At 40.3% G+C, this 15,077-nt stretch overlaps 1 protein-coding gene across 2 annotated transcripts; it reads right to left on the reverse strand.

The window, feature by feature from the left end:
- Positions 1-2,188: 2,188 nt before the first annotated feature.
- LOC115575599 (apoptosis regulator BAX-like) lies at positions 2,189-15,058 on the reverse strand. Of its 2 annotated transcripts, none has more exons than XM_030407804.1 (6): positions 14,678-15,058; positions 14,476-14,506; positions 13,398-13,562; positions 13,132-13,270; positions 11,579-11,683; positions 2,189-9,807 (listed from the first exon to the last, which is right to left on the reverse strand). In XM_030407804.1, the coding sequence occupies exons 1-6, from the start codon at positions 14,703-14,705 to the stop codon at positions 9,664-9,666; spliced, it is 612 nt and encodes a 203-aa protein (XP_030263664.1). In that variant the 5' UTR covers positions 14,706-15,058; the 3' UTR covers positions 2,189-9,663. The 2 variants fall into 2 exon arrangements, with proteins under 2 accessions (XP_030263664.1, XP_030263665.1); XM_030407805.1 differs by having other exon boundaries at positions 9,684-9,927.
- Positions 15,059-15,077: the final 19 nt, after the last annotated feature.

A 15,077-nucleotide genomic window follows, 5' to 3' on the forward strand; every position in this document is an offset into this window, starting at 1 on the left:
ACAGTTAAAAGTACCTTATTTGATTATGAATGATTTTATAATAATATATAAGTTAAAAAAATATAGTAATCGAAAAAGCTGGAAACGAGCTGATCTCAAACAAAAAAAGAGCTGTTGTGATCACTGGCCACAGTCTACTCAGATTACCTCCGCTCTCCTCACACAGTCACCACACACGAGCTTGTGGCATTTCAAGTGTCCGAGGTTTGGTTCTGTTTGCAGCTCTTTCGGACCAGCACTGCCTCCGTGTCCGTGTCTGCTGCTGCTGCGGTGGTTGCTTCCGCTGCTGCCCACCTTGTGCCGACTGCCACGGCCCCTTTCCCCTCCATGTATTCTGCCCTCAGCTCCTCTGCCAGCTGCTGCAGGACTTTCCTCCGGGCTCTCCCGCTGCTGGTGCTCCTTGAATGAGATGCGGGCATTGATCCCAGCCAGGTCGAGGAGGATGTTATAGAAGACCGCCACTGGCTATCTTTCCGCCTTTGAGAGAGTACGGACTCGCCATCTGGTCCGGGACGTCCACGCCGTACTTGGTGTTATTGTAGTAAATCACAGACTCTGGTGTTGCCTTCGCCCCACTAAAGGTGCCCACACCTGTGTGCAGGTGCTCAGGATGCAGACATTCTTCCTTTGCTGGTACACAGTCAGAGTCCCATCATTTCAGCACCTTTGTGTTGTAAACAGTTCCGCTCGCTGTTTCATGGAGGGAGGAAGGGAGGAGTTTTTGTTTGCCCATGGTGCCAACCAGGCTATTTAATACAACTATATAATTATTAACTCACAAGTAAATTCACAAAGAGGCACAGCTGGAGACCGCAAACACAGTTAGAAACAAGAGAGACAATTAAAGCAGCAAACCACGCAAAAAATGGAACAATGAAACCCCACGAAATGATGTGCGGTCAGTTTGACCGCTTATGGCCGAAACAGGTTAACATATCATATTTTGTGTCATTTATATAAAAACTATTCCAAGTTAAAATACAGACACTTTTAGGAAAAGTCATGTAACAGCAGTATTGCATTTTTTCATTCAATGTTATAAGTGTTATATTTTCTCTATAAGTGTTGATGTTTTCCTCAATTCCTAATATATACAATTAATGAAAATAAATTAAACGTTAAATAAACTTGATTTAACATGGTAGATCCCTTTGTATTGTTTTTCATATGCAGTTATGGTGCAACATTTTGAATTGGGACATTGAGATTAATGGGTAATTGTTCTGTACCGTGGTAAGGACTTGGTGTTTAATCGCTGTGGTAGTTGGCCCATATCATTTCCTGTTATAGACTGACACCGGCCCCCCACCACAGAAAGGAAACTTGAAGTGGCCCCCACCAAAAAAAGGTTTGGGAACCCCTGCATTAGACTGTTTAAATCAAGCACTACCTGAACAGTCACTTTCCACTCACTTGTTCTTCTTCTATATTTCACTTTATGTGTATTTGTCTGATTCTTTTTCCTGTACTTGTTGCATGTTGAGCTGTTGTAACAAGTGACTGTCCCCATTATGGGACAAATAAAGCCTATCTTATCTAATTAACTGCATTTACATTAGCCTCAGCTGAAATTGTTAGTATGCAAACCAAAGATCTTGGTTGGAGTTTCTTCACTATACCTTTTTGCATTCCCCCTGATCCACAGAGAAAGGCTGAACTCTGACAGTATGCAGCCGCTGGCTGCTGTTGAACTGTGGTTAAAGCTTTGGCAGAGATGAGACTGTGAATATGGTTACAGCTGTAGACTACAGAGTGGACAATGTGTCAAGGTGCAGTCACAGGTTCAGACAGTCCGCGTATTGTGTTGCAGAGATATCTACTTAAGTTAGCATGCTAACCAGCTAACTGCGGCCTGTCTTGTTCCAAAGCTCCAATGCTAGCGAGTAAACACTAACACCCCCTCTGGTCCTCAACCTCCCAGTCTGACCCACTAGCTGTGTAGCTAACTGAGCAAACTACCTAATGGCAGCTTCAGTTAGCAGTTATGCCGGTGATATGAGAACCCCCCCCCCTGTAAAAACTATGTTTGCATAGACAATGCATTAATCTGCGTTTGTATCGAAACTTCCAGCTCATACACACTGCAGCAGTCCTTGAATGCATTGATTTTTTCATTTTTGTCTCCATTTTCCATGAAAAGCAATCACTCTCATACCCACCGAGGTAAAGGCAATAACTGCTCAAAGTCAGACTTACAAAAGATGGCTTTATTCCATTCCACTCCATTCCACAGCATGTATTGCATAGTGACATAAAAGGGGTAAAAATTCTTCAATCAGACAAAAGAACCTTTCACATCGTTTATTTGTGAGAATAGCGTGTGAACCTCTGCAATTGTTAATCAATTCATTATTTTTAAAAGACTATTATAAATGTGGTTTTCTGAAAGGCACACGAGACATCTTACAATAATGACTTTTTTTTTATAAACAAATGAACATGATATGCTATTTGTACTTCTGATGGCGATATTCAACAATGAAGCACAATGTGATCAGAGTGACACCAGCAGACTGTGAGAGTTTATTACCCCAACCTGGAACTCTGCAGGGTCATACAACGAAACAATCACAGTGCTGAAGAAAAGGAACTCAGTAATTTCAATCACTGGATTGGTATCGACCCAGTTACACAATCTGGCAAATAGCCAATGGCAGTACAGAGGTTTTATTGGTGTATATTTTAGTTTTGTTGTTATTGTTTTAGTGGGGCGGCTTGGTTGAAAAATCGTGCACTTTGTGATAAAAGCATGAAATTTGGTACAGTTAAGGCCAAAGGCAGTCTGAAAAAAATTGGGTATCGGGCCATCGTGAATTTTCAACATGGCGGCCGTGGTGGCCATTTTAAAAATGGCCACCATTTTAAAAATGGCCACCACTGACAACAGTATTTAGATCAATTCTCTTATTTGCATGGTATAAAATATGATGTTGATGATCTTGTTAGTCACATTTATTTACCATACCTAGCTTAGGGAAGTTTATACATGAAGAATACATATAAATCAATAAAAATTCAAGATAATTGCCACGATCAGCATGAACATTGGAATTGTAATAAAGTTTTGTATATTGCATATCAAATGGTCGATCACCATACATAATTATACATTTTATCATGCAGAAATAAAATCTGCAAGGTGTAATAAGCCCAGAATCTTCCTTTGTCCTCACAATTCAAGATGGCCACCATTTACATGCAGATATCACAGACAAATGTAAGTGGTGCTAGTTAAAATTAGCTAGAGAGAATTTTTGTTTAATTTCAGTCTTTTTCCTTAAACTTCACAAATACCTAAGTCTCAAAAATAGTGACATGTTGATGTCACCTTCAAGTCCTTTAATTCATTGGAAAGATCAGATGTGACTAGACAATTGCAACATGCCTCGAGTTCATCGATGTCATACGCTCGGCTCTAGGTAGGCTTACAACTAGATTAATAAAACTTATTTTAAAACTAGTTTTGTTAGCACAATTAGCTCAGAACTATGAATAAAACTTATTTAAGAAAAACCCTTATTTTTCCCCCATTGACACCCACATAAATAGTTAACGTGCTAATGTGCTAATACCACGTTTCAAATGGTGGATTGCTGTTAATATAAGACTCCATAGTAGGAAGTTACCGCAGAATCATGTCTGCTTTATTTAGGCTTGAAAATAGATGAATGAAACGTATTTTAGAATAACCCTGATTATTGTTTTCCCATTAACACCCTGTTCCACATAAATAATTAACGTGCTAATGTGCTAATACCACGTTTCAAATGGTGGACTGCTGTCCTCAGCAAGCCACCCCTTGCTGGTCTGTCCTTAATTTTTCCATGCACACATGAGGAAGCTGACCCTCGTATGTTGTGACATGTGGCCCATGCAGTACAAAATGGTCATCAGAAAATTATGATCCAAATTGTTGATACTGATGTTGTGGTTCTAGCTGTGGCAGCAGCTCAAGCTCTAAAGGCAGAGAATGAGCTTTGGTTGGCATTTGGTACTGGAAAGAGTTTATAATACCTAGCAGCCCATGCAATCTCAGCTGCACCTGGGCCTGAGAAGGCACGTGCTCTTCCAGTGTTTCATGCTTTGACTGGCTGTGACACAGTATCAAGCTTTGCTGGGTATGGGAAAAAGACTGCATGGGCTGTGTGGGCTGTCTTTCCATAGCTTACAAATGCCCTAATATAATTTTCCTCTGCCCCACATGACATTCTACAGGAGGTAATGGCAACTATTGAAAGGTTTATGATCCTGTTCTATGATCGAGCCAGCACATCCACAGACATAGACCAAGCTAGGAGGAAGTGTTTTGCAAAGAGGCACAATGTGTGTCCTTCCAACAAAGGCTGCCCTGAAGGAGCATGTTAAGAGGGCAGTCTATCAAGGAGGCCATGTATGTGGTCAGATGCTGGTGTCAGCACCAGAGCTTCCTTCTCCTTGTAGATGGGGCTGTAGAAAGGCATCTGAGGGTCATTATGAACCATTTTTGACATGCCTGCCTAATGCAGACAAGTCCAGCTATGAACTTATCTCCTTCAAATGTAAGAAGGGTTGTGTTAAGCAGTGTAAGTGCAAAAAAGCTACCTTAGACTGCACCTCTCTGTTACTGTGAAGGGGATCAATATAGTGGACCTTATGTGATTGACCACCAGGTTGGTGAGTGTGACTACTTGGTTAAGACCCCAAATCGTAAACGAAAGGCGCACTTATGCCATGTGAACCTGTTGAAACCTTACTGCGAGAGGAACAAGCCCATGATCTCGGATGTGAAAATTGTTGTTGTGTTGAACACTTCAATTCATGTAGGTGAAGACACTGTTGTTGTTTCGGAGGACAGTGATGTTATTCCAGTGGATCTTGATGTTACTGTTAATCCAGAATTTTCTCTGGGTAGGTTGCCAAATTCTAAAATTTTGACTAACTTGGATGTCCATCTTTATTATTTGGATTCTACAAAACGTTCTGACATTGCTGAGTTGATTGATAAGCATTCTACCCTGTTCTCTGATGTGCCAACATGCACAAACGTTCTTCAGCATTGATGTAGGTGATGCTGCTCCTATTAAGCAGCATCCTTACAGAGTAAATCCTGTTAAGCGACAGCTTTTGCGTAAGGAATTAGATATATGCTACAACATGGTATTGCTGAACCTAGTGCTAGCTCATGGAGCTCCCCGTGCCTGCTTGTTGAGAAGTCAGATCATACACTCCGTTTCTGCACTGACCTTCGCAAGGTTAATTCTGTTACCAAGCCTGATTGTTACCCTCTTCCCTGACTGGATGATTGTATTGACAGGGTGGGATCTGCAGTTTTTGTTACCAAGCTAGACCTTCTAAAAGGTTACTGGCAAGTCCCTCTAACTGACAGAGCTTGTGAAATCTCTGCTTTTGTGACACCACGATTTCTGTCAGTATACTGTCATGCCTTTTGGGATGCGGAATGCACCAGCTACGTTTCAGCATCTGATAAATAAAGTATTGAAGGGAGTTGCAGATTGTGAAGCCTATCTTGATGATGTGGTGAGTTACAGTTCTTCCTGGTCTCGGCATGTAGCTCAGCTGGAAGAGGTGTTCGACAGGCTAGCTGTTGCCAATTTGACCTTGAACTTAGCCAAGTGTGAATTTGGACAAGCCACCGTAACATATTTGGGAAAAGTGGTTGGTCATGGAAAGGTTTGTCCCAGTGAGGCCAAAGTGGAGGCCATTGTGATTTTTGGTGTGCCCAGTTCCAGGTGTGACTTGAAACATTTTCTTGGCATGGCAGGTTATTACCGAGTTTCTGCAAGAATTTTGCCACTTTTGCGTCCCCCTTTGACCCTTTGACTAATCTGCTTAGTCCTAAGGTTCCTTTTGTTTGGACAGAGATGTGTCAGTCCGCCTTTTGAGAGCCTGTAAACACTGTTGGCTAGCGCTCCTGTTCTTGGTGCACCTGACTTTAGCAGGCCTTTCAAACACTGAGAGTCTTCCACGATTGACCACATGTTTGGACAGTTACTATTGTCAGTTAGGCCTATCTTGCATTGTGAGCTTCGAAATAGGCTAAATACTAAAGTTGCCACCTGAATTCCTAATCATAACAATGTGTGATTTGATCTTAATATCATTCATATCACAGGAATCCATGCAACTTTGAAGCAGTAACGATTTTCAAACCAGTCATGGTGGCCATTCATGTACAAACTCCAAAGAGGCAAATAAATTTAGCTAACTGTATGATCAATATCATATTATAATCAACACACAAAGGAAAATTCACATGGAAATAGTAGTCAGTGGCGGCCATTTTGAAAAATGGCTGCCACGGCCGCCATATTGAAAATTTGAGACGGCCCAATATCTAATTTTTTTGGGGCTGTGTTTGGCTATAAGTGTACCAAATTTCACGCTTTTATCACAAAGTGCACGATTCTTTGGAATTATGCTGTTAAGCCGCCCCACTATTTATGCTTCTGGGCAAGAAAACAAATACACTGTCTTACAAAAAATAGCTGAACTCAGTCAGTCATTCAGCCCTTGATTACACCGTCTATGAAAATGCACAAATTCAATCATACAAATTCACGAAACAACCATTTAAATCACCTTCTTTCGTGTGATATAGAGGATGTCTCAAGCTGTAAAACCCATGAATGTGTGAGCACAAAACTGATTAGATACACATCGGCCACGACCATCGGTGATTGACATCTTTAGTCCTATTTGTACTGGACTAGTATCACCCAGGGACTGGGGCTGCGCAATTTATCTACATATAACAGTAATTGCAATATGGCCAAGTGCAAATCCATATTGCACAAAGCTTAAGGTTTTTGATAAATTAAATGTGTGACAAAAAAGCATTATGACGAAGTTGTGTAAGTGCTGCAGGAATGTCGTGGACTACAAGTCTTCTTCTCTAATGACCCATTGTACCTTGCCAAACACAGAGGTCCTGTCCTGTTAATATTAGCCCTGTGTGAATCAGAATGTTGGTGATTGTATTCTGTTGTCAGACATCTGATCAAGCAAGAAATTTGATCGCGGTATGCTGTCAGGTCGGCTGGATTGATATTTTAAAGTGATATTCTAGTAGTAACAAAGCATTGCTTTTATTCTTGTGACACGCGCAGAAAGAGGGTGAAACAACTTTAAACTCGACTAATAATGTGGCTGCTGGTGAACAGAGGATTCGCTTCTGAAAGTTGATGTTCTACAGAGCCATGACATTAGACTTTGCTCATCTTGTGTGAAGTCGCCACACAAAATACAAATGTGGGTTGGTAATTTCTAAATTGCATGAGGTCCCCTGATAACACTCGCCCTGTTCTATAGGACTTTGTTTGCCAATTAGTCAGCCAACATGGTGAATACTGGCCAATTATGATGTTCAGCTGGTATATTGGTGCATCCCCGTTAAATGCTGTGGTTGTCACTCTGTCCCTGAATACAATAATTATTTTTTGGTAATATTGCTCTGTTGTCCTTTCCCAACAAAAACTCTCTGTACAATGGAAAACAAAAAAGAAATCTCTATGTATCTATTTGCCTCATTCATTTATCTTCTATTCGTGAGTTCAATATTCAATAATTCAGGGTATTATGAGAATTTCTCATAATACCCTGAATTATTAATAAGTGGGGAAAAAAAAGAAAAAAAAATTAAATCTCTCTCGCATCAAAATACAGTTTAAATCTGATGTGCAGTGTTGAGTGAGATACCTTACTGAAAGGAAATTACACATGGAAGACTGCTCTCCCTGACTATTACATATTCATGCTAGAGGATACAGTAGGAATGACAGATAAAGAAACTCCCCCCTTTTTCGTGAATCAGGCCGTCAGTTCACACAGCTCTTTTAGCTAGATGAAAGCCTAAAGAGGAAATAAATCAATGTCATGTGACACCCCGTTTCCTTATGTTATGTGTGCTGGTATAGTGTTGCGGGGGCATTAGATAGTTTGACTGGGGAGATCTCTAAATTCAAACCTTACACTCATTCTTAACTCTGTTGGTTTCGTATTCTTTGATTATTAGGCTTTGTACCTGTTACCATTATCCTTGAGTCTCAGTCTCAATGGAGTCAATTAAGCCTAGTTCATAATGTCCATCTTTGTCCTGCTAACAAGATTTCTCAATGCATATTCTTGATACAAGTTTACTGTGTACATTTTTTGTCATCATGATTGTATGTACTGTTGTTCATCTATTCTGTACACATGGTGTATTAAAGACGGATCGTACCTCTGTTGCTCTACCTGACATTTTCCGCCTTTAAAGTTTTTTTTTCATTCTCTGAACGGAGGGATTGTAATAATATACTTTAATAAATAATATTGACTTGAGCCGACGCAGTTTCAAAGCAGCCTGATCCGCAGCGATGTCCAATCACCATAAGATTTCCGATAAAGGGGTCTGTTAATTTGATGTAAAACTTCTGACCTGTGAGAAGCAGAGACTTTTGAAAGACTGCCAGCTTCTGCAAGGTCTGAATCAGCACTACGGTGAGCAAGCTAATCCACCATGTGTGCTTCACTACACTGATAACTCAGACCTACACATATGAGACTCTGAGGGAGTATTTTTCATACGTTTGATTCTCCCTCACTGAACAGAGGCAGTGGGGTATATATTCTCCACTTTTTCCATGAGCAGTTGTTGCATGCTGCTTCAAACAATACAAGAAGAGGCCAGCAATGATACAATAACTAATCTAGCGATGGACTCTGTAAAAACTTGGTATTTCACTTATCTTCTTATCACTTTTTAGATAAAGTGTTAAAAATTAACCTGACCTGTTTAATTTTGAATCTTTAACCTCAAGATTACCTAGTTGTAACTTTAAACAGGGCTGATTTATTTTGTTATCAACACTGTTCCTGTCCCATGTGAAACAATAAGTCAACATTGACTTATTATTTTAACCCACACCATGATCTTTACCTAAACCTAATCAAGGAGTGCTGTTGTCTAAACCTAATCAAAGTGTGAAAATAATGAAGACAAAATGCTGAAAATCAGGAGCCTAACCCTGGACATCAGTCAACAGTTACAGAACTGTTCAGGTTCTGTAACTGCTGACTGCTGACCGTTGTGCTGGGTAAGTGCCTCTCTGGACTAGTTCCTGTTTACATCTTGTCACCTGACTTTTGACGACAAACCTCTCCCATGACCACCCAAAGGGTTTTATAAGTCAGACAAAAACTTTCAATGTACATAGATGTCAAACCAAAGCTGAACTATGCACTGCTATGGTAATTCACATGACCATGGCCTTTCTCTTACATAGCACGCCATCAAGCCTCCCCTGTGAGAAGGTGGACATGTTTGACATGATATAGTATGTCAATAGAGAGAGTAGAGGAGCAGAGAGTATGTGAGAGGGTCAGTTTGACCTCAACATGGGGTCAGGACATGCATGTCCATGCACTTCGTCAGACATGATGCCATCACATAATAACCCTGAATAACAAACCTTCTGGCAAACAATTCACAGTCAGGTCAAATACTGCCTTGCTAATCAGTAATGGCATAGATAGACCCAGGTATATTTTGAGAGAGAGAGAGAGAGAGAGGGAGAGAGAGAGAGAGGGAGAGAGGGAGAGAGAGAGAGAGAGAGAGAGAGAGAGAGAGAGAGAGAGAGAGAGAGAGAGAGAGAGAGAGAGAGAGAGAGAGAGAGAGAGAGAGACTCAGAGCTGTCTGATCAGTCTCCAGGTGATGAGGCTTCCTATGGCCAGGCCGGCGACAAAGATGATGATAAGGCCGTAGCTGTGGGAACTCAGCGATGACACATTCTGCATGGACGCCACCGCCAGGTCAGAGAAACTGTTGATCTGTAGAGAGACAGCTCTGGTCATGTGATTGCTGCTGCTTTTCCCTGCAGCTGGCTGTTAATTCATAGATTATCCTGCTGCTGCTGGATGTCTCCTGACATCTCTGTGTTGGTGTTGTTCCTGGAAGACCATAATTAATGTTGTTTGAGGGCCACCATTGCAACAGATCAATCCTGGTGCAGAGTCATAGCTTGGCAACTGTGTAAAAAGATGCATTTAACGCTGCGGAAGTGTCTGTTTTAACCCAAACCAGGTATTTTCTTTACTAAACCGAACCTTAACCAGTTCTTATTATCCTCGAGTGTTGTGTGTTTCCTTAATTCATTTATGCATGGATTTAGGTAGGATTTCAATGGGTCTCTTTTCAATTGGCTACAACATTTTGGACTAGTAAAGACCCCTACTGTATCGATTGGATCAAACACCCTGAAGAGGTAACACTTTGTAATAAAGGGTAAATTCATAATGAATTAAACATTAGTTAATAGTTTCTTTACTTTTAACAATGAAACGCTTCAAACCATTAAAGGTCCCATATTATGAAAAACACGTTTTCTCTGGTGTCTAAATATATAAACTGGTCCTCCCTGAGCCTATCAACTCCCAGAATGAGGAAAGCAAACGAGTTCTGCAGCCACCCTCTGGTAAAATGGCGCTACTACAGGCTGTTCAGATTCAGCTCCTGTTGTTACATAACGAAAGGAGAGATGTTCATAGGCTGGCCTCCTCTGTGCGATGATAGGAGATATCTGAAAGGGGGGTGTCCTTCCCCGAGGTGAAGCTCGGTGTGTCCAGTGGTAAGCTAGCAGTGTTTCGCAATGTTGTCGCTCACAGCTAGACACGCAAATTGCTCTGTTGTTGGTTGTATAAATCAACATAAGTGCCTTTATTCTGTCCCATCTACAGAACAACAGTAGAGACAGTGGCGTTGAAGCGAGTTTAATGTTCATAATATCACGAGGAAGCTTGGTTGACACAGTAAAAAGTCTGGAAACATGTGCAGACTGGAGACAGAGACTATGTGAACAGTGTCCAAGAGTTTGGCGATCAGCTGATGCTACTAACCGATAATTACCTGCCTCTAATGGCCCATACTGTTAAGATAACCAAAAATATACATTTCTATTATTGGACTTTATTGCACACCCCTAGTTGAGTCCTGCAAACTCCTACAAACACAGACCCCAGGAACTTAACATCCCATACTTCTCACATAGCAATCATCAGGAGGGGATAATAAATCCAAGTCCCAGGTACTCGAATGGAATGAATGTGTGTTTAGATAAACACAGCAAAGACCATTGCTTCCATATAGAGTTAATGTTCAGGGTCTGACTCCTATCTAGAAACATGGAACTATCTTTTTGGAAGTTCCTAAAGTTATATTTTTTGACAAAAATTTCAGTGAGCAATAATCAAAAAAAGAAGTTGTTAAAAAAAATAAAAGAAATAGAGTCACTGTTAATATACTTAGTTTAAAAGGGAAATTACAATCACTTTTGGCAAAATTTTAAATTATCATAAAACAATGTAAAAGATGGGATGTATTTAAATGCTGTAGGAGTGAGAGCACTTCTTCAAATAAGACACTTGAGTCTGGTGGTTAAACAGCTCCCCCTACAGCTCTATGTCTCCATTGACATATAAAAATGGCTTTCTCTACTCTACTGTATAATCTTGACAGTGAGGCTAGATGAGCAATGGTCTCAGTGTTCTTACAATATTCCTGTGACCACAGAACTAACAATGGAGAGAAAAGTGCTTAACATACCCAGCCTCCATGTTCGCGAATCCAGCCCAGCAGATTGTTCCTGAAGAAATCCACAGTCCACATCAAGATCTCCCTCACTGACTGAGGGAGATGGGCCTCCACCATCTGATGGACGGACAACAAAAACAAAAGATTCATGTACAAAGTGAAGCTGCAGCCAAATTCTTAATTAGGAAAATCAAATTTACCAACTTGCTATTCACTGAAAAGAAATGCTGCTCATATAACATTAAATATTAGCACACGGAAGGCTCAGTCTGTGCCTCTCAGAGAGCTGGTGGTAATGTAAAGCAAGATTTATTAAGATTAATTCCTTGTCTGTTGCATAGAGACAACACATGGAGCGATTACTAAGATACTTTGGGTTGGGAGTGTGCCGAAGACAGTCAAAGTAATGATTTGGAGTGGGAGAAGTCCGCTCCTCACCATTCATAAATTCCGTGAATATTTTTCACAATGCTCCATAATTTCTTTATATGGTCCAAATTAGCTCCTTGTCCCTGTGGGCCATCGTAGCTTCTGGAGCTTCTCAACTGTCTTTGGAAAGGGTGGGGTGAGCGAGGGAGTGTTTCAGTCTAGAACCTCACTGCTAGATGCTGCTAAATAATCCAAATAATACACACTGGACCTTTAATATCTCTTTATCTGCAATTAGTTTAAAAAAACACAGAATCTGATAATCCTGGAAATTGGATCTGTTAATCTTCCAGGCTGATAGTTGGTCAAGTAGTACTCTTATGGGTGTCTCTAACTATTACCAAAGTAATATATTAACACTATATCTTTAATTTGACTAATTTAAGACTCTTAGGTACTTTTCACAACACTGCCGAAAGCTCATTGAAGAGCTAGGACTGGAGGCCTAGCATGGCTGTGACCACTATGTGTTAAAGAGGAGGTATGATAACAGGATAACCATTGAGCTTAGGTATGTGACATTACATAGTTAACACTGTGAGACTGATGCAGTTTGGCTTAAGAAAAGACCATGGGTTTCTGTCAAAATAAGTACATTAACTCCGTAGTTATTTAAGCCTTATAAGTTGTACACAAGTGTGCATTCACCAATGAGCCAGGGACAAGGGGTGAGGTCAGGTGGACAGCTGGCTCAATCACAGGACTTTTACATTAGAAACCAGGCTTCATTTCGCATGAGGAATCAATTTGTTTGGCAAACCATGATTTTTGTCTTTTCTGCCATTCCTGAATATATCTTGTAATGGTCAGGGGAAACATACAGTTTGTAGAACCAATTAAATTACGATTTTCAATATGGCGAGTCGAAGTGCTGTTGCCGTGGAAGACAGACACAAACATAGCTGTGCTGAGTGCACAGTAAGTGTCTCTTCAAGCCTATATAAATGCATTAACTGTATGTTTGTTTTATATATTAAATGTTTTGTGATCGAATCGAGTTTTTGATTGTTAAATAATATCAAATAGGCCATATCTATCTATCTTCTTACAACACTGTCGGTCAAAATAACAGACAACAAGAAAGTCTAACGCCACCTCTGAACCATTGTCATCGGTAGTAAAAGCAGCTAACCCACCCTGACAGCCAGCTTGCCAGCAACATAGAAGAGCACAGCGATCCTCTCCCAGGTGATCCCATGGTGAAATACTTTGTCTGCTACATCCTTAAATCTGTCCCATTTGGAACCGGAGCAACAAGCCACCCCATCAATTGCACTGCAACAGAGACAGTTTACATTTTGAAAAAAAATTAGGAATTTCAGGAGCTTATACAACATACAACCACAGAAAGTTCACCACTCTCACAAGAGCTCTGAGGCTCTGAAGTGGCTGGGAGACTCACTCTTGGAACTCCTTGTCCTCTTTGACCCTGTCACCGATGATACGGATCATGATGCCCAGCTGGGTCACCATCTTCTGCTCCTGCACAGTCTTTAACTCCACGGCCAGTGGTGTGAGGGGTGGAACATCTTCTGAAGTCACATCCCTCAGTTCCTCCTGTATGACCCTGGATGAGAACAGGACATTAAAGATAGGCCCTTTCCCAAACTGACCCTCACTCGCTAACTCTACACTGTGGCCAGAAAGTCCATTTGAAGAAAATACACACCTACATCATTTTCAATCAACTGATCGTGCAACCCGCACAGAAGGCAAGTATGTTCTGCTTCACCTTGCTCCTGTGCAAACTAGCGGAAAAAGCTGTGTGGATGGAACACTGGATAAACACTAAAAGATGACACACCCATATCGGAGCATCACATAAAGTATGTCAGTGACCTTTTCTATTTATTGACTTCCTTGCTGTGCATGAGTCAACACAGGTACAACATGTACTTAAGCAAGGGCACAATTTACCATAAAAGGGTATCAGCAGTTATTGTGAAACGAAACTGAAACTTGCTCTAAATAATGAACTTAACAATGCAGAGTTTGGTTAGAAAATGTTATGTGTTATGACAAAACTGCAACACCAACTTTTACATAGTGACTACCCAGTAGCTGAAATGGAAGTGAGATTATTTTGTTTTTGTAATGTGTGTCCACGGTTTTGGGGGAAAAAAGGCTGGTTTGTCGGAGAAACAGTCTAAAATATACTATTATAGAAGACAAAAGAAAAGGAGCAATTCTTCACATCTTGTTTTGATATATGTGTCAGATGTCTTTACAGATTTTAAACTGCATATATTTCTTTTTCAGTTTTTTGTTGCCTGTTGATTGAACACAATATTTTGAGGACGTCACTTAAGGCCTCTAGAAACAACAATACTTTTTAATTGTTAGTAATTCTTTTTTTTCCGACTGTATTAACTTTGAAATAATAATCCCAGGCTACTTCCTGGTTTGTTTTGGACACCTTGTTTTTTCAACGATTGAGAAAACATCCGCGTAAAAAGCTGGAAAGTGAAATGGAAACTTACTCTTTTATCAGGGCCTCTCCTATCCTCTCATCTGTGGATGAATCAGAGAAAAATTAGCGTACATTATACCTCTGGCTATCTTAAACGCTTTCAGTGATTCCGCCATGTTGCCCGGTTGATGCAGCCGCCGGCAATAAAAAAATGCAGGAGTAAAAAAATCTGACTTGAACTTAAATTTACAACAAGTGGTTTTCAAGCTCACCTGACATGCCGTTTCCTTCACACGCCATGGACTAAAAGAGCGACTATTTAAAAAAACTCAACCTCTGCTCCTTCACTGTCAGATTAAATGTTTTCTTCTAAATTTAAGGCTGCGAGGGATTTAAAAAAAACTTCATCAAAAACGTCTCATGTAAAAGTCAGTTTCAGTGTTACTGCAATATGAGCACTCCTCCCCTATAGAAATATATATATATATATATATATATATATATATATATATATATATATATATATATATATATATATATATATATATATATATATATATAAAATATAAACGTAAAGTCGGAGAAACAAACACGAAAGTAAAGTTCTGCCGAAACAAACCAAGACCGAAAACGAGACTTCTGGGCGGAGCCAATTAACCACAGCGCTTACTG

The sequence above is a fragment of the Sparus aurata genome, chromosome 23, assembly GCF_900880675.1.
Source record: "Sparus aurata chromosome 23, fSpaAur1.1, whole genome shotgun sequence".
Lineage (NCBI taxonomy): Eukaryota > Metazoa > Chordata > Actinopteri > Spariformes > Sparidae > Sparus > Sparus aurata.

What these genes read in the sequence shown, in the direction of transcription:
- LOC115575599 (XM_030407804.1), bottom strand. Translation starts at nt 14,705, where the DNA reads ATGGCGTGTGAAGGAAACGGCATGTCAG. An exon ending in GAGGACAAGGAGTTCCAAGA is followed by an intron (nt 13,271 to 13,397) that starts GTGAGTCTCCCA and finishes TCTCTGTTGCAG; the next exon opens with TGCAATTGATGGGGTGGCTT. An exon ending in CTGGCAAGCTGGCTGTCAGG is followed by an intron (nt 11,684 to 13,131) that starts GTGGGTTAGCTG and finishes TCCGTCCATCAG; the next exon opens with ATGGTGGAGGCCCATCTCCC.